At 35.2% G+C, this 24,824-nt stretch overlaps 6 protein-coding genes across 7 annotated transcripts; 3 read left to right on the forward strand and 3 right to left on the reverse strand.

Annotated features, from left to right (window-relative positions):
• The first annotated feature begins 1,124 nt into the window (after positions 1 to 1,124).
• Positions 1,125 to 4,272, forward strand: LOC9328241 (putative E3 ubiquitin-protein ligase RING1b). 2 transcript variants are annotated; one of them, XM_021013600.1, is made up of 10 exons: positions 1,125 to 1,514; positions 1,637 to 1,694; positions 2,097 to 2,155; positions 2,443 to 2,524; positions 2,615 to 2,735; positions 2,834 to 2,875; positions 2,977 to 3,492; positions 3,594 to 3,701; positions 3,823 to 3,993; positions 4,090 to 4,272. In XM_021013600.1, exons 1-10 carry the CDS (start codon positions 1,304 to 1,306, stop codon positions 4,120 to 4,122), a joined length of 1,401 nt encoding a protein of 466 aa, XP_020869259.1. In that variant the 5' UTR covers positions 1,125 to 1,303; the 3' UTR covers positions 4,123 to 4,272. The 2 variants fall into 2 exon arrangements, with proteins under 2 accessions (XP_020869259.1, XP_002889474.1); XM_002889428.2 differs by having other exon boundaries at positions 1,643 to 1,694.
• Positions 4,273 to 4,296: 24 nt separating this feature from the next.
• On the reverse strand, positions 4,297 to 8,691 carry LOC9325539 (protein TPX2). Its single transcript, XM_002892133.2, has 18 exons — positions 8,386 to 8,691; positions 7,974 to 8,062; positions 7,724 to 7,884; positions 7,412 to 7,636; positions 7,220 to 7,316; positions 7,016 to 7,129; positions 6,829 to 6,942; positions 6,586 to 6,738; positions 6,434 to 6,496; positions 6,233 to 6,313; positions 5,985 to 6,140; positions 5,770 to 5,901; positions 5,596 to 5,676; positions 5,382 to 5,501; positions 5,114 to 5,280; positions 4,909 to 5,017; positions 4,764 to 4,823; positions 4,297 to 4,680 (listed from the first exon to the last, which is right to left on the reverse strand). The coding sequence occupies exons 1-18, from the start codon at positions 8,552 to 8,554 to the stop codon at positions 4,456 to 4,458; spliced, it is 2,316 nt and encodes a 771-aa protein (XP_002892179.1). The 5' UTR covers positions 8,555 to 8,691; the 3' UTR covers positions 4,297 to 4,455.
• A 9,232-nt stretch (positions 8,692 to 17,923) lies between these two features.
• LOC9325540 (zinc finger CCCH domain-containing protein 2) lies at positions 17,924 to 19,844 on the forward strand. Its single transcript, XM_021013726.1, has one exon. It carries the CDS (start codon positions 18,188 to 18,190, stop codon positions 19,496 to 19,498), a length of 1,311 nt encoding a protein of 436 aa, XP_020869385.1. The 5' UTR covers positions 17,924 to 18,187; the 3' UTR covers positions 19,499 to 19,844.
• Positions 19,845 to 20,968: 1,124 nt separating this feature from the next.
• LOC9325541 (ethylene-responsive transcription factor 10) lies at positions 20,969 to 21,942 on the reverse strand. Its single transcript, XM_002892134.2, has 2 exons — positions 21,044 to 21,942; positions 20,969 to 21,008 (listed from the first exon to the last, which is right to left on the reverse strand). The coding sequence occupies exon 1, from the start codon at positions 21,728 to 21,730 to the stop codon at positions 21,086 to 21,088; it is 645 nt and encodes a 214-aa protein (XP_002892180.1). The 5' UTR covers positions 21,731 to 21,942; the 3' UTR covers positions 20,969 to 21,008; positions 21,044 to 21,085.
• An 83-nt stretch (positions 21,943 to 22,025) lies between these two features.
• Positions 22,026 to 22,975, forward strand: LOC9328243 (uncharacterized protein At4g28440). Its single transcript, XM_002889431.2, has 2 exons — positions 22,026 to 22,368; positions 22,596 to 22,975. The coding sequence occupies exons 1-2, from the start codon at positions 22,122 to 22,124 to the stop codon at positions 22,781 to 22,783; spliced, it is 435 nt and encodes a 144-aa protein (XP_002889477.1). The 5' UTR covers positions 22,026 to 22,121; the 3' UTR covers positions 22,784 to 22,975.
• Positions 22,976 to 23,012: 37 nt separating this feature from the next.
• LOC9325542 (protein E6) lies at positions 23,013 to 24,162 on the reverse strand. The gene has a single exon (XM_002892135.2). The coding sequence runs from the start codon at positions 23,844 to 23,846 to the stop codon at positions 23,181 to 23,183; it is 666 nt and encodes a 221-aa protein (XP_002892181.1). The 5' UTR covers positions 23,847 to 24,162; the 3' UTR covers positions 23,013 to 23,180.
• Between the last annotated feature and the right edge of the window lie 662 nt (positions 24,163 to 24,824).

Consider the following 24,824-nt stretch of genomic DNA (forward strand, 5'->3'; position numbering starts at 1 on the left):
ATATAATTTATGATCTTTTTCGAAAATAAAAGACTCTCTTGTGTAAATTTTGTATATTTATAGTAAATTTGTTGATCCACTGTTAATTTTAGGCTACCCAACTAAAAAAATGTTAAAGTTTAGGTAATTTTAATTTTTTTACTACTCTTGATTTATTTATAGAATTATGATGCGTGATATATTATTACCCACACATGTGTGACATGATACAAGTGTGGAGAATGGGTTGGCAAGTCTTTACACACGAGAAGAAGGCCGACAATATTATGTTACTTCAATTCAATATCCTTTGTATTCAATTCCGATGTTTCGTAGTTTTGAACCTAGCTAAGCAATTGACAAAATCAATTAAATGGTACTTCATTATTTCTATATGTTCCAATGTATATTTGACGATAACACATCATTTACTACAACCACTAAATGACTAAATAATTTGAGAGAAAAACAAAATTTTAAAATTGAAATAAGATCTATCATCAAAGTTACCGCAACTAGTAATCTACCATAATGAAAAAGTTATCACTAAATTTCAATAACTTAGCAACCAAATAGAGTTTTGAATAGGTTTTTAACTTACAAAAACACTTTTTTAGTAACAACAAATTAAATTATTGTATAATAGTTTAGAAATACTTATGAAATATTCTACAGTCAAATTATCCTAAATAATTTTTGATATTTTGCCTATTACGAAAAAAATTTCTAAAATAAGTATGTGATATCCAAGCAGAGACCGGCCAATAGTATGCCGCGTAGTACATTTTCGGAAGTGAATTACATCCACTAATTTAGATTACGTTTGGTAATCGGATAATATGCGTCGTTTCAGAAACGCATATTTTATCTTTTATCCTGTAAAATTAGAGAAGTTAGGATAGAAAGTCCGAACTTTTTAGATGTGTAAATATGATCCAAAATTAAATAAACATGTGATTAGGATTTGAGAAAAAATTAGAGGTTTGGCAAAAGAATTTACAACATGTATAATAAGGTTTTAATATGAGGGATGTTAGTATAATTTTTACTTTTTCTTCACAAGGATCTTAATATAATTAACAAAAGAAAATATTATAAATAAATACAAAATATGCTAAAAGGTAAAGAAGTTTCTCTCTTTCTTCTTCGTCCTCCTTTGTTCTCCTTCTCTCTTTCCATCGGCACCGAAACGAAACAACAAAGGACGAGGAAATACAAGAAAGCCCACAAGAGAGAGACGTAGAGGGAGAGATAAAGGTCAAAGCTTTATTCTTGTTCCTCTCTCTTCCTAGAAGCAAAGATCACTGTTATCAAACAATCAACAATGCCTTCTTTGAAGAACTTCTCCGCCGCCGAAGAAGAGGACGACCAACTGGGTCTGAACTCAGAAGCTGCCAGATTCAATCCCGAAGCTGTGGAGAAAGAAGAAGATCCGGACAAAATGGATGAGAAGGACGAAAGTGGAGATGAGGAAGACGACGTGAAACGTGACCAAGTAGAAGCAGAGGATGAGGAAGCGTTAGGAGAAGAAGAAGGTAAAAGTTTCGTTTTTGCTCTTGTTTATAGTCGTGGATATATTTATATATACGTATGTGAGATATATGAATCGATCAATGCGTGAGTATGTAACATGGAAGTCTTTAATTGGTATTAACAGTTTCAGATTCTAAGGAAAGAAGTCAAGCTTCTTCAGAAGGAGAGCAATCAGAATCAGAGTAACAGTTCTTTTCCCTTTTGAAATTTTCTGATGATTGGTTTCACTGTTGTTTTTGATGGCTTTAAAGCCGAACCTGTGTTTTTGTTTCATTGATCCGATGCATTGTTTGGTTCTTGCTTGCATGTTATAAATACTGTCGTGTTTCTTCTCAAAAATCACAAATTATACAGTTCTCGTGGAGGAACAGTTTAAGTGCTTAGGTTTGATCTGTAGTAACGGTGAATATGACATTGTGCAAGGTTGATCTAGAGATGCTTTATCGTCCAATTGACTTAAGCTTTCTTTGTTGATTTAGTCTTTTTTAGCTTAACTTAAGTTTTTGACTGAGACAGACTTCTCACAGTAGGCAACGGTAGTTGATGATCTTTGCTATTTGATAAAGTCTTGATTTCCCTTGCAGATATTTGTATGTTGATCTAGCGGATATCCGTAGGGACGTGCAATGCTCCATATGTTTAGGTACTCTTCTCTACATTTATATTATAAAGTCAATCAGCTTCAATTGCTTCTCAGGCACCATTATTGTGAATGTTTTACTACTGCTCCAGTAACTTTCATCAACCAACATAAATCTAGTCGTCATTTGTAATGAATCTCGCATTGCGCTAGTTTGTTGTAGATTGTTCTTGGATTGCAACTTTTCTCATAATCCTGTTTTTGCATAGTCATTCACTCTATCTTTCATCAACTCTATTAGTGCAGTTTACTAAATTCAACTGATGCGAGCACTGGTTTTCATTTTCTAGGGATTATAAGGAAAACAAGGACTGTGATGGAATGTCTCCACCGGTTTTGCAGAGAGTGCATTGATAAGTCAATGAGATTGGGGTATGCCTTCCATTTGCATGTTCAGCATTATTTAGGGAGCCTATTGTAAAGCTTGTTCTGGGTTATATTAACGGGTAAATGCATTTTCAGGAACAATGAGTGTCCTACTTGCAGGAAACATTGTGCAAGCCGACGTTCTTTAAGAGACGACCCAAACTTTGATGCCTTAATAGCAACTTTATTCGAAAATATTGATCAATTTGAGGAGGAGGTGAAGCATCAACATTTTTCCTTTTCCTCTTCAACAGTTTTAGAGAAGGGTTACTTATGAGAGATTACTGATGATATATGCCTTTCATTTTTTTTCAGGAAATGGCTTTTCGTCAAGATGACAAGGCTCGTAATAAGCAGGTTAGAAACCCGAGGCATGGCCTCTCATGTAACATAAGACTAACTCACTTAAGTAGATCAAATGCTTCTATGGTGACTAACTCATTATTCTTCTTTTGTAGATTCAAGCATCTATAGCTCAAGTATCGCAACGACAATCTGAGGCCCTTGCAAAAAGAAAGTCTTTTGGTAAAGACGCAGCGGTCTTATCAAGATCACGTCGTAGTGGTAGTGGCTCCAGAAGAAGAAGGAACTGCAGAAACATGGAACAGGATACATCAGAAGCCCATGATGATGATGATCAAAACAAAAGAGGCAAAGATTCTTCTTCAGATGAGCCTTGTGCCGAAATCCTTCTGAGGAAACGAAAAAAGCGCTCTACAACTCAGCCTTCTTCTTCAAATGCAAACAACAACGATAACTGTGCAGGTAATGGCACAGAGCAGACGCATCAGAGGGACAGCAGAGGAATATCACCTGTGCTTATGTGGAACTCAGAAATACTTGCATGGGGAAGAGGCGGTACAAGGAGTAACACAAGGCAAGGAAATAATAACCAAGGAGCTATTAGTAAGAGGAATGCTCGCTTGAATAGACTTGTGGAATATCTCGGGAGCTTAGAGGGTAATAGTGTCGAGGTAACAAAAGAAATTGATCTTTGTTGACCATTGTTTATGATTTACAGTCAATAAATAATGAAGAATTTCTGGTTTTAAGAAACAAAAAATCTATTCTGCAGTTGGATATTCATCTTAAGCTTATCTCGCTGGATACAGAAGGTTTACTAAACTTACTTGAGCCATATCTTTGTTGCCGGCCCACTTTGCTAGTAAAACAACTCCGCGAAGTGAGTTCTCTCCCTCTGAAATTTTAATTTTGGAGTCTCCACTTGTGTGGATGAGAGTTAGAAACCAAATTTGTTGCAGTGACATGGATCTTTATTCTTGTATTATCTGAATGTTGAACAGTATGTGGCACGCCAGATGAAATTGAAGGCTGAAGAGGTTGAATTGTTTGTGTCTAAAGATGGGGATAGGGTGATTGGGAATAAGACCTCAACAGAGAAGATGCAAAGTCTGCAAGATGATGAAACCTTGTCAAAGCTAAAAGTTGATTGCATTTCGAGCCATGGATATATGGTATTGTCACTATTACTAATGTCTATAATTCATTTATTCTAAATCTAGAATCTTGTCTCTCGCAGTGAAACTTTCCTTTGTTGGATTTCTTTTCAGATTGTAGCGTTCCGGGACAAGCGAATCGGATAGAAGAGGTTGAAGCAAGTGATTCAAACAGTGTGAATGAATTAGACTGATATATGCAAGTGATTCAAATAGTGTGAATGAATTAGACTGATATGCTCGAGCTTGTTTTCTTGTTTTTTTTTTAAGACACAACATAAAACATTTTATTTAAAGATTTTTTTTTTTCAGTTTAATAAACTTGAATCAGGATACATAAGACAATGTGCTGCTACTATATTAGTAAGAACAGGTTACACAGGAAAATTCAGTACTGAATCAATTTACAAAGGAAGTGTAGGTTCAAGCATTCATGAACATTTCAGGCTGCTTCTGCTTCAGAAAAAATTACTGCAAACATTATCTCATCTGACCAGCAGAGGCGCTGGTAGCTGCAGAGACAGTTGGTCGAGCCATCATGGTTCTTCTCTCGGTTCTTTTAATCACTCTAAGATTGGGTGATTTTGCTTTTGTGGTCCCCTTGTTGGACTTCTGAGGTAAGAAGGGCTTGTTGAAGTTAGGCACAGGTCTGGCATGAAGAACCATTGTCTTTCTCATTTGCTTCAGAGCTCTCTCTTCCTCCACCTGACAAAGTTGGCAGGTATTATATTTGAGCAAAGTTTATGAGGTACGTTGTTTTCAAGTTAAGCGTGTGTAATGTTACATACCATTTTTGCAGCTTCACTCTCTTCACGGTATCTTTTGTATTGATTCTCCTTCTCTTTAATCTGAGCAATATAGAATATATTCGTCAATTTCAGAGGTTATTGAAGCATTCTTTTGTTTGCTGAAATGACTGAAAAGAATGCTTACTTTATGATCAAAATCTGCTCGCTCAACAGCTCGATGCTCTACATGAAGATTGAACTCCTGAATTTCTGTGAGGGGCATTCGTACTTTCTCTGGAACAGGGATTGGGTCCCTGTGATCAAAGCCATTGTGAGCATTTTGAAAACGTTTGATAAAGCTTCGGGAGATAAACTAATAATAGTAAAAGGGCAAAGGGCCGGTCACTTACTCCTTTATAACTGGTTGTGCTTTGAAGAGCCTCTTCTGGGCTTCTTCTCTCTCCACTCTCCTCCTCTCTTCCAATTCTCTTCGCATTTCCTCTTCGTGCCTTACTAGACTCTCTAACTGGAACGGTTCTGGTTGTGTGCATTGCTTAGGTTCTGGTTTTGGTGGTACCTGAGAGTTGGAACACGTAAGATTTATCAACACCATCTCTCTCTTTTGCAACTCAAAAAACTAAAGTAAGGAAGGAAATAAGAAGTTTAGGATGTGCATACCACTGGATAGTCCGTCGTGTAAGGATATGGGTTTGCCTTTGGAACTCTTGCCTTTTCATCTCCTAATTTTTTATGTATGAGCTCCATATAAAATCTCTTCTCTTTCTCAGCGCCTCGTTCCTGGATTCCACAAAGTAGTTTTAAAAGAACGGTCAGTAAAAGATTGGTGGCAAGTCGTTTTGGATCTTAGAGAGGTTGTTAGTTGTACACATACTTCTGTCTTAAGATTGAAGGGGTTTGGAGCAGTGTTCCTTGGTAGAGGCTTTTCATGGCAAGATTCGGAGTTCAGTGAGAGCTGAAAATTAAAAGTTGTGTCAGACATCGCTACATCCAGTGGAAAATAACTAAAGAATATTTGCATACAGTGGTTCTGTTAGTTGAAATATACCTTGTCGAATATATCTAAGACAGAATCTGGTCGTGATATCCTCTCATCTGTGGCAAAGTGAAACTCTTGGGGTATGGTTATGTGCTTCTTAGTGTTGCAAAAGATGCCCATTTCTCCTTTACTTTCAAATATCTGGGTGATTTGATGTGATTTCAAGTTAGATTGAGAGAGAGAAATTAAATAAACAGTATTAAACTACACCAGTTCAGTAGTACCTTTTTGTTCAAAGGTTTTGCTTTGAATTTTGGTGCCTTCTCCAGTTCCTCTTGCTCAAGTTCTGCAGTAGTTTTTGCTTTAGTAGGACGAGCTCGTAGCATTGTTTGGAGCACAGGGCTCTTTGGTTCAGTAAGGTGAGGCCTCCGATCATTATGCTGCGTGGAAAACAGAGGAATATTAGATGGCATGAAATCAAGTGTTTTATGTATACATACAACTTTTCTGGGTGTGAAAAGAAGCTCCATACCTGCTTAGACACTTCCGTTGAAGCTATAGAAGACGTCTCTGCATGCTGGTTAGCTCTTGCCATTGTTTGAAGATGAAATTCCTGCAACAGTAAGAAATGAGATCCTTGTAGAATAAAAAAAAAAACAGTATCATTCAGCTATGAGTCAGTTCTAATGTGATGATACTCTCTGATGTGGCCTGTGGGTGGGAGTTTATTTACCTGAAATTCTGGTAGATGTGGTGTACTTCTTTGAGGTGCAGGCAAAGCTGGAGCTGCCAAGATCTGCATCAAATAACAGAACGACGCATTGGTTTGGTTTTGTTTTCTATTTCTGTAGTACAAATATACCTCGGTGAAACTAGGTGCATTACCTTCTTGTTCACAGGTCGAGCTTTAAACTTGGGAATCTTTGCCAACATCTCTTCTTCAAGTTCTGCACTGCTCTTAACATTCAAAGGACGAGCTCGTTGGGATGTCACAAATTCGGGTTCCTTTGGTCTTGTCAGTGTCAGCTTAGGTCGATTCTGGACAAAGAAAACAGCACCATCCTGGAATTTAATCAAAGAGATTCCCAGGAAATGAAATGGATTTAGAGAGTTTCAATTGTTTATTACCTGTGGAAGAGAAGTGTTTCCGTGAGGCAATGACAGGTCTCGGGTGCTTGTTTGGAACTTCTTCATCAATTCAGCAGTTGAAACAAAAGGTGCAGTTTGCTCACGGACATAAACCTAAAAAAGTGAAAACAAAAGTTGAGAGGGTCTGACAGAAAATTAATACAAGCAACCGTGAAGCAAAACACACCTTTCTGTTCTCCTTCGGAATGTGCTTAGTGACTGAAGGGCATACGTTGAAACCAGTGTTAACAAGACCATGTCTTGTCTTGTGGAGCAGAGTTGTTGGTTTTGGATTGAGAATCTAGATAAATCAATGATGAGGAGGAAAAAGTTTCAGTCATCCAGTGAGATATAGAGTGAATCATGCTGATTTTGAAACAATTTGGCTCACCTGTCTTGATTTTCCATCATCTAGCTTTTGCCTTTTTATGGCTTGATTTTCTTGAATCAGATTGGTAGTGCTAGCTATATTGTTAACACTCGTTTCCCTGCAGTGATGCAATCAACACAAAAAAAAACTATTACAAGAGAAACGTGAAACCAGATTTGGGGTATCAGAATGGTTATTAAGAATGTGAGCTACCTTTTCACACTTTTCTGATGACTGCCTTTGGCTTGAGACAACTGTGACTGGTTTTTAGGCCTAAGTGCAGACGGAGGATTCTTCAGCAGACTAGCTATCTTTCTAGCAGTTTGCTGCTTCTTAGGGTCCACCGACTTTCCTCCTAGAGAAAACTGCATTGGTGGTTTGGGTGTGCAAGCAGGAGGAATGTTCGCCTTGTCTTCTATCCGACCAGTCGTCGCATTACTGTTGAATGAACAAGAAGAAATAGCATTAGAATTGCCTCTAGACTCACTTAACAACGATACAATCTCCCAAAGAAGGATAAAGAACCTGGCATCTGCGGTCTTGTTGTTGACCTCTGCGTCCTTGGAACTGTTGCGAGACGGCTTAATTGTGCTGGCTTTAATAGGAGCAACTTCTTCTTTCTTGGCCTCAGAAGGCTCCGATTGTGAAGAAACAATTGCAGCTACTGGTTCTAATGGCTCATTATCCTGCAATAATCAGAATGATTAAAAATTGATCTTTCATTGATCTTGTAATGGATGATAAATAAGTGTTGATTGAAAATAAAATAAAAAACCTTGAGCGGTATCTCTTCTTCGTCTTCATTGAAGTTGCACATGGCCTCTACCTTGAATGATCTCCTTGCTTTGATTCTAGGAACCGAAGCTGCACATACAAAAGACGAAACTTTTTGAATTGAGAGATCACAATCAACACAATTCCTAATTTCGATTCTCAGAAAAAGGAATCAGTAAACCCTAATTTCACGAAACGAAATCCCCAAAGTTGAGATCAAATCAGAAACCCAAATCCAGAGATCTGAAAAACGATAGTAACACCCAATTCGTTCCGAAACCTAGAATCTAAGAAATCAAACGCCGAAGAAAGAAATTAGGGTTTCTCATATTTCGTGATCAATTAAGCCTAATAAAACCGTGTGCTTCGTCACAAGGAAATTGAAATCAATTCAGATTTGGAAAGAAACTAACGAGAAGGAGCGCAGCTTAAGGCGGATTGAAACCAGAGCTCTGCTCGGCGAGACTCATCTTCCGTCTCTCCATTAAGGAAATCAAACCATCGGGGCGCTAAGAACTCATACGTCTCATCAACCATCGTCGTAACAAGAGTACTAATTGATTCCTCCGCCGTTGCTTCCATACCAAAATCACAGAACAAGGAGAGCGTGAGAGAGAGAGGAGCGGGGAATTAGGGTTTTTTTATTATTATTTTGTTTTCTTGTTTTCTCAGAGAGAATGTATCTGTCTGTAATCAGAATTAAAAAAGAAGAAGGAGAAGGAAGATCACTAACGGTCATATATATTTTGAATAATTGGCTTCTTCACTTACTTACTCTTAACGGCCTTATTTTTTCCTTTTTTCGTTCTGTATCCCCGTCTCTTGTCTCTAACGGCTATATTTCCTTGCAACTGTGTCGTTTCGATGTCTTTCCCCTTAGATTAAACCTTGTCGTTTTGATGCTTTCTCTCCCCCGTTCCTAACGACGTCGTTTCCTCCCCAATTAGAATTTGATGGCCTACGTGTTACTTACTTGCTAGTTACTACTACTAGAGAGAAAATAAAAGTTTCATATTGGTCCAGTCCATTAACTAAATGGGTTGAATTGATCCATTACCCAATTATATTTGATGAACCAAATGATAATGGATCAATCTACCTAATTTGTTTTTTACGTCTTTTCCTTATCATTGTTATACTATCGTTTTTTTTTATGTTTGACATAATCCCATTACATTCCATTAGAATTCTATAAAAATCATCATAATGGTTGTAACTTGTAATAAAACCATCAGCATAAAAACCCTCGAAACTCGAAAGAGATTTACATCATCAACATCTGCATTTGAATACGAGTATAGTATATAATGTAAGAAGATTCGAGACCTCATCTTGATTGCTTTATGAAAGGTGAATAAATAATAGCAAATCCGATAATTAGTATAGTATCTAATCGAGGAAACCATTTACAAATTTTGTTGACCGTGAGTACAACTACATTTATTTACACGTTTAAATTATCAAGAAAACAAAAAACTATAGTTCTTTATAGGAATGTCTAAATGGTCCAAATTCAAACTATATACATCTGGAAACTTACTAACATCTGTATTTAGTCCCATAATTACTATCGATTTGACTAACTTCAGATATTTTTTAGGAAAGACGAGTAATTTCACTTGACTATGTCTTCACGGGTTGTCCAAAAATTCAAAGGACTTTCATCCACATTGTTCATTTAGAGGAAACGTCTAACTACTCTTCTTGTTTTTTTTGCTATTCCAAAATATAACCACACAAGACACAACCACTACCTTAAAGTAGTTTGAAAACCGGGACTGGCGAAGTTACCTCATTAATTAGGTTCAATTGATTATTTCGTTGCACATTTTCATATCGAACACTACATCTCCAATTTGGTTATGCCTAGTTAGTTTGTAAAATAAATAAGAAAAGATAAAGATGTATTCTAAATCAAATATCTCTTGGTAGATTGGTGTCGCTATATATGTTCCACCATCTCTATTGTTCTTCTTGAAGAAATAAATGAGAAAATTACAATCAAATTCTCCGATGGAAAACATAAATTTAGCTTAAGTTATTGCAGTCTTCGTGATACAAATTTCAGAAAATAAATTAAATATCGGAATATGTATAAGAAAAAAGATCGCTAACCCATTTAGCTGATACATCATCTTTAGATATGATCATGTTCATCAAAATTGTATTTATTGATCTGTTCTCGTTAACTTCTGCTTTTTGGAATTGGTTACTGATAAGTCATGCATGAGTGTGGAAATAGAAAAGATAAATCAGATATTTATATGAAATGAGTCATTTCAATTTTCAAACGACTAAGCTAAGTGAGTCATGAGTACAAACTAAAAAACACACACAGCTACCTTAAAACATGATTATTAGAGCATCTCCATCCATCAGACACTGGGTGAGTGTCTTAAAAATACTATTTTAATAAATTTATAATAAATAAGTTATTTATTTAAATTATAAATTAAAAAAAAAAATTGGCCAATAATAAAAGAACAAGTAGAGAGACAGTTTCTCAAACCAGAAACTGTGTCTACACTCTCTTATACTTTTTATATTATTTTCTATTTTTTTAATCTTGAGACATTCCTCCAGACATTACTATTGGAGATGCTCTTAATGTATTGGTCTGTAAAAAATAACAAAAAAATAATGAAAATGACCATAAGCGGCGAACCTTTATTCAAGCATTATTATTGTTGGGTGAAATTAAGTGGTTTAGGCTTTTTGTTGCAGGATTTAATTAATTTTGGTTCGTTTTCTCAGTTTAATGGAGAATCAGTAATTTTTATTTCAGTGTATTTAAATTCATTTGGTGAGAGGTGAGAACATATATATACATGCTAATTTTCTAGTGGTGATGTAATACAATTAATATAAATAAATGTAAATACTTAAGAATTTTTGTTTTCTTGATCGGTAGTGGTATCAAGAATGGACCACAATTTATTTTCTCTGTTTCGTGATATTATGTAGACAAGAATTGAAAGAAGAAAAAAAGGGTTAGGGTTTGATTGTCATTAGACCGTTGGTTAGGAATATGTGATGTATTTTTGTCATACGCTTCTTGTTTTCTCGCACTTATTTTAAATATTTAATTATTTTGAAATTTTGACAACAAACAAGCTTTTCTATATATATATCCCTATTATCATAGTAGAGCCGTCATCATTTCCTCTCACCCTAAGCAAAATTTATAATCATTCAATTCTCTCTCTTACGCTAAACAGAAACCCACTAATGGCGAACGTGACTCGCAAGTCGTCGTTGGCGCCTGAGATTCAAGAAATGCCGCCGTCTGCGAACTCGCTTGGATCTAACGATCAACTTCCGACCTCCACTTCCCCAACGCTCTCCCAGCACATCTTGAAGAAAATCCCAAACCCAACGGTCCCAGCTATCCGAGATGTTGAGCACCCACCCAATGACCCAACGGAGAGGGTTCTGAACTTCGTAACTCGAGCTCATGAGTTTCTCCGATGGGCCCTCGGTAGCGTTATCCTCTTCGTCCCCATACAATACCTCATCGAAGCCCAGAAGAAGGAAGATAAAAAACCTGATGGTGGTTTCTCTCCTCATCAACTTATTTCCATCATCAAAGCAAGTTTCATAAAGTTCCTCTTCGGATTATCTCGCGTACCCCTTCTGTGGCTTGCTGGTTGCGTACGGGACGTTTCATCTGGCGGCCTCCTATGTATCTAGCCCAACTTTGGCTAGAAAATTGGAATGGCTTAGCTTAGGCTCTGGGTTTTTGGCCCTAGGAGCAGTTATCTACTTTATTGGTCCGTGGGTTTTTATTGGCTCACTCATATCCGCTGTAGCTGTCATCCTAGGCTGTCTAGGCATACGCTGGTGCATACTTCGCTACTGCAGGGAAGAGAAGAAGGACGTGGAAGCGGCAATATTAGTCTAAAATTCATGTTTCTTTATTAGTTTGGTTCTATTAAGTTTGGTTATGAGTTTAGTTTTACTACGTACTTCAGCTACGTTTAATTATCTTCTTGTCGTTTGGATCTACTACTCTAGTTTTAATTTGAATACAAGTTTCCTTCTTTATTTTAATGAAATTTTAAAATATTCAGACTCAAATAATATATTCTTGTGAGAATTGAGATAATGATATATGAAACCTATTTTTTTTAGGGTTTAATTCTAATTGAGATTCTAAAACAGTTTGCTAATATAAAATATATTTGAGATTCTTTAGAAGGTTCTCAATAACACATATCGTACCAGTAAGCAACTTTAAGGAGCGATGAGAATGAGGACTTAATACTTTTCTGGCAAGCTACTATACAAAACCCTAAATACAGATTCTAGTTATTCCAAAAGTCACATTACACAATTAGGCTCAAAATTAAACGATTTTGCCTGAAAGGAGGCATCTTCTACAAAACAAATCCCTACAGATTTCTTCTTCCTCTCTTTCAAAACTTTATTACAACCACCTGCTAGCTCTACCGAATCTGGCAAAAGTTATATCGATGGAAACTTTGCGAGTTTTTCTTGGCATTTAATTTGGCTCAAAACAATGTTTAAAACCTTACTACAGCTGGCTACACATTTCACTTTTATAAGTTTGTTGCTCAATAGTCAAATTTTGATTTGATTAACGGTACAGGTGTTTGGATCTAATGATAGCTAACAATTTCGTGAATCAGAGAATTGTGGAAAATATGTTCTAATACTTCTACTTCTGGCAGTGTGCTCACATTCAATTTCGTCTTTTTCTTTTTGTCTGTTTCGTCTCTCATCGCATTTTTTATGTCTCCTATCTCTTTCGTTTTTTCTTTTGTTACATCTCTAGACCATTCCATGTAGTCTTTGCACATCACATATATCATTCAACAAGACATGACAAACAAATTGAGTTCTTAAAGCATTTTTGTTCGTCAATAATTAGAACAATATAATAAACAATTTAATATTAATTGTAATTTAAAAATCTTTAAGAGGTTAAATACTTTGAATAAGAAAAACATAGAAATTCAAAAGTCTGATTATAATTTTGTCGATAAAAACAAATATATTCAGAAAACATGCATTAAAAAGAGCAAGTGTAGCCCATTTGATTTTTTACAAAGCCCACAATAGTTAAGTACAAGAACCTATAAGAAAGAATCCATAAAACAATATCGTACAAGAAATGTGGAAAGTCAATCCTCCACAAAGATGAACTCGACGGGGGTGCTTCCAGCATGTTTGAGGATGGATATATTATAGACGAATTTGAATGTTTGTAATAAGTTCATTTCTTTCAATAAACTCTCGCCTACCAAAAAAATAAGTTCATTTCTTGCAACAAAAATATTTGACAAAATAATTCAACCAATTGTCGTGAGAAATTTTCAGTTTATAGTTAGTAACTCACTCAGGCCCGGCCCTTGCCTAAGGCAAGCAAAGCATGTGCTTTAGGCCACACATTATAATCTGAATTTGAGGGCCACACAACCAAAAGAGACCTTAGTCTATTGGTCTTCAATCATTTTTTGTGATACAAAATAATGATGGTTCGACTCCTATTACTCACCTGCTACTTTTAGTTTTTCTTTTTACATTTCCAAAATTGAAAATCATTCTCTGTGTTCCCACATCTCGCTTTCCAATATTCTGGTTTTAAGACTTTTGTTTCAATAGTTTAGTTAATAAATATAATTTTGGCTTTTAAACTTTTGAGTATAAGTTTTTAAATTGTTTTTTCTTATTTTACATGTCATATTTTGTTAGTGTTTTTATTCATATTATTTGTCTTTGTTACAAATTTCACTGTTTTAAAACTAGTTCTTTAAGTGTCGTTTACTCTATACTCTTTATTTCATTACAATATAAAATATTTATAAAAAGCAAATATTTATTATTATATCTACAAAATATTACTTTAAATAACTTCTTTACATAAACAGAATGGAAACTAACTCAATGCTATATGTAAGAATTTATATAGATTTAATTTTCAATTATGAAAATAGAGTGAAGTCACAAAAAAATTTTAAGCTTTAGGCCACACGAACATAAGGACCGGCCCTGAACTCACTTAATCTTTTTTCCCATTATCTGGTTGGGTTACTATTGTTTTAATTGCTTTCTTGTGAGTTCCTTTGTTTACAAATGTTTTAATGTATTTTGAAAACCAAAACGTCCAATTTAGTTCACAATTTCATAAAGCCATCATGTAATGCAGTTGGTATCTAGTAGTTCAATATATGTTGACATGTTGTCTCTAAGGTTTTTTTGTTAGTCTGACAAATATTACAAACCCTTGATTAATATTAAAAATTTGAGATAAAAACTATACAGACATTGAACATAAAAAGTACTGGTGGATATAAAGGGTCATAACGTTGTAGAAAGAGTTGTGCAATTGAAGGAAGGAATAAAAAGTTACTACAAAGACACTGAAATAAAAAGTTATGACGAATTCAATCACAAACCAGTAGTGGTTGATATAAAGGGTCATAACGTCGTAGAAAGAGTTCTGTAATTGAAGGAAGAAATAAAAAGAGACACCAAAACCCAAATACTACCCCAACATATATATAGATCCAAACCGTAATATTATCGATGGGAGTCGCTAATATGATGGGGATTAGGAAGAGAAATCCCGCTAAATCGCAGAGATATTGAAATCCCATGGCCTCCAACGGCTTGTTAGACAGTCTGAACTTGATTTCAAATACGAACACACAGAGGCACATCAAGAAGATTCCAATCATATAGCCAAGCACGTCGACATATAAGCCATATTTATAGAGAATATGAAAATTTATCCAGGTGTATGCGATGATAATCAGGGAATGCATCACCATTGAGTAGACTCCTCCCGTAAACACTCTGCCATATATTATGATAGAGTGATGAGAGTTTATGGTTGAGAAATGAGAAGTAGTAATATTCTCTCTACAAAATTGCAGAGTATATCATATATATAATGGTATATCTAATTAAAAGTATACATAATTTATACCAATTACTAGATATCTTTAAAATCTCTATATATATTCACAATATCTTTTAAAAGAAATTAATTGACTACTAGTTTTTTAGTGTAACATAGACACTCACATGATGATAAATCGAAGTCCGCGGTTGACTAAGCTTCTTTCGGTGTTGGTATCATCCATCTGCAAAAAAAAAAAAAAAAAAAAAAAAAAAAAAAAAAAAAAGTTAAATCTAGTCTCAAAAGAAAAAATCATGGGCTTACAAAACTTTTTCTTTAGAACATTTTTCTGCAGTTTTATATATATATAAACGTAAATATCAGTAATGATATGATTAACCAGGAAAGAAAGGCATGCGTAGCCAAAAAGAGATAAAAACGTGGGAGAGTCTAAAGGGTGAGCCACTGCATTAGGTTATCAAAACTCGTCTTGAGATTTGCTTAGAAGAATGACCGTGATTATACCTATATTTAAATCCATGGTTAAATATAATACCAACTAAGAAAAGTTGTATCAATAAATTTATGTGGATTTGCAGAGTATTTTCGTTTCTATGACGAATACCAAAAAAACACACACAGAGATGTATATCCACAAAATATAAAACACTAAGAAGAAAGATTGATTGAGTATACTCACCGATGATAGTTTTAGTGACAACAACGTAAATGGTGACGAAGAGTCGAAGACTAGATACGGTGAAAAGAAGAGAGCTAGAGAATTACTTTAATAAAAATATTTCTGTTAATTAAAGATCATGGTACTAAAAAAAAAGATGATGGCATGGTACTTATATATGTACTAGGAAAATCTTTTTCATTACAAATGGAAAGGCGAAAAAATACCAGTTGAAAAAAATGAGAGAAAAATAAAATAAAATAAAATAAAGAACTAAATATAGGTTGTAATCAATATATAAATGCAAAGAATACATCAAATTTTACAGTTTTCAATAAAAACAGATAATATGTCATTGTATAGCTAGATATACTTACATATGCATCTATATGTGTAAATTAAAAATTTAGAATATAGATATTAACAATATATTACCCTTTAATATAAGATATACAAAATATTTTTAAAATGTGTAATTAGTAAACTCCGCCCCTCCAAATTGGGCAACAAATCAAATATTTTGTTCTTTAGGTTAAAAAGTTTGATTGAAAAATATATTTAATCAGTGAATAAGTGATTTTATAATTTCAGGATATGAAAACATTTTTAAATACTATATAAAAATCTAACTAAAAGGAAACTAAACATAAAATTAAAATTTATTTATTTTTTACAAAATATAATGATTAACCATATCAATAAAATATGTAAGATCTCTTTCTATAGAAAGATTTATATCTAATTTGGTATGAATATGTTAAAAAGCTTTAAAAAATTTGCAAACTATAGTGAGTAATCAAATCATATAAAGAAAAGTTTTGTATGATAATGATGAGTTGATATATTTCTGGAATAAAATCTGTAGAGACTGTCCATATGTGAAATACCAATTTTGCAATTACATTTTCTGAAAACACTCTCGAGGAGCTTTGGTGTGTGGAACAATGACTTACGTACGGACATAGACGATACCTCCACATTAGATACCAACATGAAATACCGGTCCAAAAACATTGAACTTGTTCCGGAAATTAATGTTTGAATGTAACAAAAACAATGTTCTCTCTGCCGTCGAAACAATATTAGTTAATTTGTCGATTATACTTTAAATGTAATTACCGCTTTCATTTGTATATTTGTTTTTGTCGTGATTCTATCCAATTCCAAATGAAAACACATTTTCGGACTTGGTTTTAACTTTTTTAATTTGACATAAATGTTGGAAATTTGGTATTTAAATAATTAATTTATGGAGTTGAAGACTTGTGAAGGTAGAAACCAAAAATGTATTTGCTTCCATCAGAGCCACGCAACCAATGGAAAACGTGACACTTGTACATACACATGCACCCGTTTTCTTACATATATAGACTGAAAATATCAAAGTAGTTATATTAAATCATGTTTTCCGCTGATAAATGGCGTACAAAATAGAAAAAACGTATTTTTTTATACTTCTTTTGTATTTAATCTCGTGCATATCCTTTCTGTGTTGTAAAGTCTTCTTAGATTCGTTGTATACAAAGATCTATTCCATAAGTTGTATCTAAAATTTATTCAGACTAATTATGCGATTGTATTATTGTTTCATAGAAATTAATTAAACGAGCTCTTTTATAAATCAAAGTAGTTAATTTTAGGTCTGTGTGAGTTTTTTTAATTCAATTCATGAATATTTCTTTTTTAAAGTTAAAATTAATACTTTCTTCTTAAATTTTGAAGAAGGATTTTCTTTATATATAAACTTTTCGAAGTCGTGGAGCTATGTTCTTAAAAAAGACAAGCTAGGAATATTATATTTGAGTTTCGCTGTATTATTTTCTCGTTGCTTTTATGATCTTGAAACGTGATTGAACCTATAATCTGAGGGGATGAACCAAATTTAATGTTGCTACCAGTTAATTGTTTTCTTAACCAACTAATTGTTTTCATTTAGTTGATATATTGATCGATTTTCTATCATACTTATTCGGTTATGTAATACGTTATTTAATGGCAGTTACGTATTCAAGAGTAAAATTTAAAGATTTTTATTAGTTACTTTGTTAAAATATATTCTTTTAAGAGATCAAATTTAATAAAAGAAAAAAATGAACACTATTTTAAGATCCAAAAATACAAATTAATATACGAAAAAAAAAGTAAAACTGCTTAAAATAATAATATGAAGTAAAGAAAAAGAATACTTCAAATGCTGATCGCTTTGACAAACTACAACTTATCAAACAGTAACATAAATTGTTCATAAATTATTTTTGGTATCAAATTCACAAAGCACTTGGTAACAAGCTACAGGACAAATTCATATTTCATCATTAATTTGTAATAAAGTTAGTTGTTTTCCTCCTTATACTTTCAATTATTCTAACAAAAAAAACAAATTAATATGGATAATTGATAAGGGAGAGAGAAACAGAAGATGATGCTGATGAAAACATAGGCACATGTGTTAGGTCTGAAGCAAGGAGAGAAAGGCAGCTCCTGCTTCTTTGCATGAAACCTTTCTAAAACTCTTCTCTTCTCTCGCCACGAACCCTTTCCCCCATACCCTTCACACGACCCCTTCCACTTTTTTAATCTCTTGTCTTCTTATTACATCTCATCAAAATTCATATTTAATGATAATAATCCAAAACTAACAATATTTAAATATACGTTTTAACTTATTCTCATGTCTGTATACTCAATCTCATATATATATATAAACCACATTATATATCCCATCTTTCATCTCACACACATCTCTCAAAACCAAAACACATACAAGCAAAAAAACAAGTTATATATTATCATGGATGTCGTTTGTACGGAACATCATATGAGGAAACCAACGGTGGAGATTCCTCCGAGAAGGCTTCTTTTATCTTCCAAGAGTTTTCCTTCGGATTCTTCTTCCCCTCGTTCGCCGCGTAAACATAACTGGAACAAAAGCAACAAGATCACATCTGAACATGAAGAAGACAACTTCAACAACGAAGACAACAACAAGGAGATTAAAGAGTACTGTTATGACTCCGACTCTGATGATCCTTACGCAAGTGATCATTTCCGGATGTTCGAATTCAAGATCCGTCGTTGCACTCGTAGCCGAAGCCACGATTGGACTGATTGTCCTTTTGCTCATCCCGGTGAAAAAGCTCGCCGTCGTGATCCTCGTCGCTTTCAATACTCCGGTGAGGTTTGTCCCGAGTTTCGTCGTGGTGGTGATTGTAGCCGTGGAGATGATTGTGAGTTTGCTCATGGAGTCTTTGAGTGTTGGCTCCATCCTATTCGTTACCGTACTGAAGCTTGTAAAGATGGTAAGCACTGTAAAAGGAAAGTCTGTTTCTTTGCTCATTCGCCACGTCAGCTTAGGGTTCTTCCTCCGGAAAACGTTTCCGGCGGCTCAGCGTCGCCGTCTCCTGCCGCGAAGAATCCGTGTTGTTTGTTTTGTAGCAGCTCTCCCACGAGCACTCTTTTGGGTAATTTGTCTCATCTTTCTCGATCTCCGTCTCTGTCTCCACCTGTGTCTCCGGCTCATAAAGCCGCTGCTTTTTCACGGTTGAGGAACCGCGCCGCATCTGCCGTTTCTGCCGCTGCAGCCGCTGGTTCAGTTAACTATAAAGACGTTTTGAGCGAGCTGGTGAATTCGTTGGATTCCATGAGCTTAGCGGAAGCGCTGCAGGCGAGTTCTTCGTCACCGGTTACAACTCCGGTTTCCGCTGCAGCTGCCGCGTTTGCCTCGTCCTGCGGTTTGAGCAATCAGCGTCTCCATCTCCAAAACTTACAACCAAGTAGTCCTTTGCAATTTGCTCTTTCGCCTTCCACTCCAAGCTACCTAACTAACTCACCTCAGGCGAACTTCTTTAGCGATGATTTCACTCCTCGCCGAAGACAGATGAACGATTTCACGGCGATGGCAGCGGTTAGGGAGAAGACTAGCATTGAGGATGGTTCTTGTGGTGACCCTGATCTTGGATGGGTCAATGATCTCCTGACTTGATGGATTGACGGTGGAGAGAAGACGGGAGGGAGATCTGACTTTGAGAATGTAAATTTCGGGGGAGGAGTTTTAATCACATTCATGAATCATGGGAGAATAATCGGTTCGTAACGGTTTGGTCAATGCATGGAGAGATTGTTGTTCAAATTTGTTTTGAAGATTTTTTTTTTTTTACGAATTTCCACGGAAGCTAATTCAGAAGTGTCTTGTGTATTGTCGTTTATTTTTTAGAATTTTCTCTGTCTGATGGGATTTTTACCAAATAATATGTTGAACTTGTAATATCTTGTGGACTCGGATTGTGCAATGTTTCACCAATTCTATAAATATTTTTCCCTTTCATGTATACTTTCTTTGTTAAATCTTTAATGGATGAATTCGGACACTGCAATTTCACCATTCATTTGTAATATGTATTAATGGATGGTTTTTTGTTAATAGTTAATTTGTGTTAGGCTTTTAAACGTATAGAAATATCATTGAATTGCTCATATGGCGTTTTCTCATCGGTTTACGCTATTTAAGTTTTATAAATGATGATGGATATAGGATATGCATGTCTTGAAGATGTTTCATCTCATATATATCTTCAAACTAACGTGTTATGTTTATGAATTGTGAATGTAGATACATATGCATAATTTCCGAATTATTCATCTCCCTCACCCTGAAACGTGTTATGTTTGGTTGTGCTGGTAGACAAGGATATATTTGTTTAACGTTTCCGTAAAAAGTTATATGTCACATCCTTGTTGTATATAAAAACTAATTAGAAAGGTGTGACAAGTTCTCCAATTGTTCTTCTTTGGACACCACACGAAAGCAATTAGTTCATATGAGGCATGTGTAATGTGATCGACAGATGTACACATGGAGACGTGTCCATTACACTATATATTATATGAGATACATACATGCATGGACATGGGATCTACAAACATGTATATTCCTTTTTTTGTGGATTCTAGTCATTGCTATAAACAAAGATTACATAGAGATGAAACACACACACACATATACATATTTTCATGACATGTGTTGTTAGCGATGTTAAATGTTTCTGATTATGAAGAGAAATCTTGATTTTTGATCGGTTTGTTACTCTGGTGTACATGGTCTTAGATATCTTCTCATTTTCACAAATGTTCTTCTTTCATCTATTGTTTACCTTTGCTCTATATCAAGGCTCGGGCTGGTGAGAATACGAGATAGCGCGTGTGTAAAAAAAGGCAGAAAGTGAGATAAGTCTTGTTGTGCCACGTGTCACTGTGGACGGCGAAAAGCACACGTGCCACCCACCTGACACCAATACTTCTTCATTCCCCGTCAGCACGAAATCCAATGGTTAGATTATGATAGGATAAATAGTTGGATTATCATTTTTAATACATAAAAAAAAAGATTTAATCTGATAGTTTATTTCTCTTATAATAAAATATTAGGTTTAATTCTCATGGTTGTACTTCAGCATTTTAACTCTAGAAGCAAAATCAACCAATAGAAGAACAGACAACAAGAAGAGCCAAAAGATAAAGGACATGCAGAACAAACTTATTCAAGGACAACAAAACAATATCAGATTAATCTTTAGGGATCTAAGTTAAGGTCCAGATCCGGTTCCTTTCGCAGCTCACAATCCACGGCGGAGGAAGTCTCAGGCTCTTCCACGGCAGTTTGAGGACCAATACTCAACCCCATATCAATGGACGCAAACTGGTCTGGACAAACTCGATCAAGCTCCTCTTTCAACGCAGTAGCATCGGACGGATCTAAGAAAAATCCAGCAACCGCTTCAGCCACCCCCGGAGACAACAAGTTCTGACAATCCAATGGAAGTGTTCCATCACACGCTGTTTCAGAAAGGGAGTTGTTAACCAGCATCGCCGAAGCATTCACATCGTCTCCAACGAGAAGGAAGTTGGCATTTCCATCAGGCGCCGTTTCAGAAAGGGCGTTGTTCACCGGCGTCACCGAAGCGTTTCCATCTTCTCCAAGGAGACGGAAGTTGGTTTTTGCTTTGGCTCCGTGAAACTCTCTGGCAGCGGAGTCGTAGGCTCTGGCGGCTTCCACCCCAGTGTAAAAAGATCCGAGCCAGACCCGTTTTTTCTTTATCGGATCACGGATCTCCGCAGCGTATCTCCCCCATGGTCTCCTCCTTACACCCCTGTAACGCACTTCCTTACTCTTCCCTACGGCGACGGCCTTAGTTACCTTCTTTTTTTTTGTGGCCATATTTTTGTTGGGTATAGATAAAGGACAAAAGTATCGTTTTATAGAGGGTGACGTAATCCCACAAAAGGACAAAGTGAGAAAATGTAGAAAGAAATGTCCACGTGGATTGACTGACCCGCCGTCTTAAAGAGAAAAGATTTTGTGACGTCATTTTATGTTTTGCCCTAAACGTCCCATTATTGCGTCTCGCACTTTTGCGCCATTTATTTGTTCTCACTTTGGGCCTTAATAAAAGGTTATTAGCCTTGGGCTTTTATCACCAGTAAGATTTTTTTCTAATTTTGTCATTTAAATACCATTGTGAAGAATCAAAACCCTAATCTACCAACGGCTCTTCTTCACTCCAAAGTTTTCGTTTTTTGAAAAAAACCCGAAGGATTCAAATTACACTATGTCGATGACGGCGGATACTAAAGCGACGACTGCGCCGAAACGGAAACCAGTGTTCGTAAAGGTGAATCAGCTCAAACCAGGAACCAGCGGCCATACTCTGATCGTGAAAGTCCTTGAATCGAATCCCGTCAAACCAGCCATTCGTAGAAGCTCGTTGACTCAGTCAATTCGGTCTCCTCGTATTGCTGAGTGTCTAATCGGTGACGATACTGGATGCATTCTTTTCACCGCTCGCAATGACCAAGGTCAGGATCTATCTATTATATATACATAAGTTCTCTTGGTTAGGGTTTCATAAGATTATTGATGAACATGTATATGTCTAAGCTTTGATAATTAGTGTGTTTATGTTTGACATTTATACAAGTTCCTAATCAATATGTGATTCCTTTCTTCACCTCTTTTGAAACCTTCTTTGTTGTGGAGAATTTTGTATGGTAGTAATGATATTCTTTTGGGGTTGCAAATGCAGTTGATCTAATGAAGACTGGAGCAACAGTTATACTGAGGAATGCGAAGATCGACTTGTTCAAGGACACGATGAGAATGGTTGTTGACAGATGGGGGCGCATTGAAGTCACGGATCCTGTTTCGTTTGAGGTTAATCGAGGCAACAATCTCTCTCTGATCGAGTATGAATTGGTCACTTTACCTGTTTAATGACTACAACCGGTGTCTGTCTCTGCTTCTCTTCGTTATTATTTAGTTTAAATTTCACAGATTTCTCTCTAGGGGGGTGAGATTAGATTCAGTTTTTATTAGTTTTGAGATTATGATCCTGTATTTTGATCTTGCATAGTTCGGAAAAGTGCTTTAATTGGTATCATTGGTGATTTGATTCTGTTTTTATCACAAGCTCACTGGTGAAAATCGTGGTCATAAATTGAGCTTAAGATAAACATTAAATTTTGAACATAAGCATACTAAATATAACTCACAGCTTTGATTTGTATAACTTAAAAGTGTTTTTTTCGTTTCACTTTTCATAAAAGACAAGTAAATGGAGATTGCACAATTACTCCAAAAGGTGTTTTGTTTTCTCAAATACCATTTCTTTCTAAGGCTCATACTCTTCTTGACTACCCTCCAAGCTCTTGTAGTATTCCTCCATAGTTTCAAACTCGTTGGGATGATCATTTCCTCGAGCATTCTCATACCCGCGACTAGCAGGGGTGTTTTCTGAATTCCTACCTCTTGTGTCGTAGAAATACTTACCGTTCTCCATAAACCTTGTGTCACTCATCCCTTGCTTCTCTTCGACATTACCGTAACCTCTCCCATTGTCATTATAGTTGTTATTAGTAGTGTAAGTGTTTCCATTATCGTTGTTATACTTATCCTTTTGCTCATTGAGATCTTCCGAATCTTCGGACTCTTCTTCTTCCTCGAATGCCTCAGGTAACTGAGTATTTTTTTCTTGGTCAAATGTAGCCATCAATTTCTCAAAGTCTTCGTCTGTGGTAGTAGATGAAACCGGCCATGACTCTTTGGTTTGAGGGATCATACCGGAACCCGGCCCGAAAGACCCATCTCCGAGTCTTCCTTTAGCTTGAGCTAGTCCGGGAGCTGGAGCTGGAGTTAGAGCCACCTCTTTGTTGTTAGGGCGATCTAAGTGAGTGAACTTGCTAAAGAAGAGCTTACCTTCTCTAGCTTCAACATTGTGAACAATGAAGCAAAAAACAGCAATGAAACAAAAAATGGGTTTCAGAGCAAAAGAAGCCATCGATGAAGAGAGAATACTGTGAGAGTGTGAAAGATTATAGGATTTGAGATATATTTTGGATTGTAAGTGAGAGTTTATGTATAAATAGAATTAAGAATTAGTTAAATGAGCCGAGCAAACATGCGAAGATTGAGGAGGGACATTCGTCATTCGCGGCGAGTGATTTAAAATAAAATTTGAAAAGGTTATAAAGAATTAATAAAGTGGGTCATATGGTGAATATTTTGCATTTGTTAGTTTTATTTCTATATTTTTGGTCAAAAAGAGAAGCACCCAAGAAAACAATTTACGAGTTACTATAATTTACACATGCCTTTTTGACTTTGTTCGGTACTTGAGTTAGTTGAAAATGAAGATCAGAATTAGATCATGTTTTGTGGTAGCAAAGCTTTAGATGATGTCAAAGGATATATATATATTTATATAATAACTATACATAGATCTCTAAAATGTCATTTTAATGATTATCACAAGTTTTGATAACTATCACAAGTTATATTTTATTAGAGCATGAATATTGGTTGAAATGTTGAGTATCTTAGACAAATCTTAGGATTAAAGTTGATTAAAAATAATCAAACCAACATCTTAAAGTTAAGATTTGTATCTAAGTTAAGATGTTTTTCTTAACTTAAGATGTTGCAAGGTGTCACATTGTGATTGGTTAAAAAATCAAACAAAATAAGAATTTTTTTTTTTGTGCTTTATGTTATTTATGTTATAAATTGTATCTATGTATGTTTTAATTTTTTTAATTTGCAACAATTATTAAATTTTCTATAATTATAAATTTTATTTTTATATTAATATTTTTTTTATAAGAACCACATGTTAAGAACCTACCATTAATCACACAAAAATCTTAACCAAAAATACTACTTAAATATATTACCAATATTCCTAAGATTTATTTCTAAGATACTACCAATAATCATGCTCTTAGTAGATTGTAGATTTATGATATAATAGTAAATAATT

Source organism: Arabidopsis lyrata, assembly GCF_000004255.2.
Source record: "Arabidopsis lyrata subsp. lyrata unplaced genomic scaffold ARALYscaffold_1, whole genome shotgun sequence".
NCBI classification, from domain to species: Eukaryota; Viridiplantae; Streptophyta; class Magnoliopsida; order Brassicales; family Brassicaceae; genus Arabidopsis; species Arabidopsis lyrata.

Excerpts from the sequence above, each read along its gene's own strand:
- LOC9328243 (XM_002889431.2), top strand. The coding sequence starts at position 22,122 with ATGTCGATGACGGCGGATACTAAAGCGACGACTGCGCCGAAACGGAAA. Across the intron at positions 22,369-22,595 it reads CACCGCTCGCAATGACCAAG|TTGATCTAATGAAGACTGGA; the intron begins GTCAGGATCTAT and ends TTGCAAATGCAG.
- LOC9325541 (XM_002892134.2), bottom strand. The coding sequence starts at position 21,730 with ATGGCCACAAAAAAAAAGAAGGTAACTAAGGCCGTCGCCGTAGGGAAG.
- LOC9325542 (XM_002892135.2), bottom strand. The coding sequence starts at position 23,846 with ATGGCTTCTTTTGCTCTGAAACCCATTTTTTGTTTCATTGCTGTTTTT.
- LOC9325539 (XM_002892133.2), bottom strand. The coding sequence starts at position 8,554 with ATGGAAGCAACGGCGGAGGAATCAATTAGTACTCTTGTTACGACGATG. Across the intron at positions 6,943-7,015 it reads TTCCGAAGGAGAACAGAAAG|GTTTATGTCCGTGAGCAAAC; the intron begins GTGTGTTTTGCT and ends TCACTTTTTTAG. Across the intron at positions 5,502-5,595 it reads CCTTCAATCTTAAGACAGAA|GAACGAGGCGCTGAGAAAGA; the intron begins GTATGTGTACAA and ends TGTGGAATCCAG.
- LOC9325540 (XM_021013726.1), top strand. The coding sequence starts at position 18,188 with ATGTCTGTATACTCAATCTCATATATATATATAAACCACATTATATAT.
- LOC9328241 (XM_021013600.1), top strand. The coding sequence starts at position 1,304 with ATGCCTTCTTTGAAGAACTTCTCCGCCGCCGAAGAAGAGGACGACCAA. Across the intron at positions 2,876-2,976 it reads ACAAGGCTCGTAATAAGCAG|ATTCAAGCATCTATAGCTCA; the intron begins GTTAGAAACCCG and ends CTTCTTTTGTAG. Across the intron at positions 3,994-4,089 it reads TTTCGAGCCATGGATATATG|ATTGTAGCGTTCCGGGACAA; the intron begins GTATTGTCACTA and ends ATTTCTTTTCAG.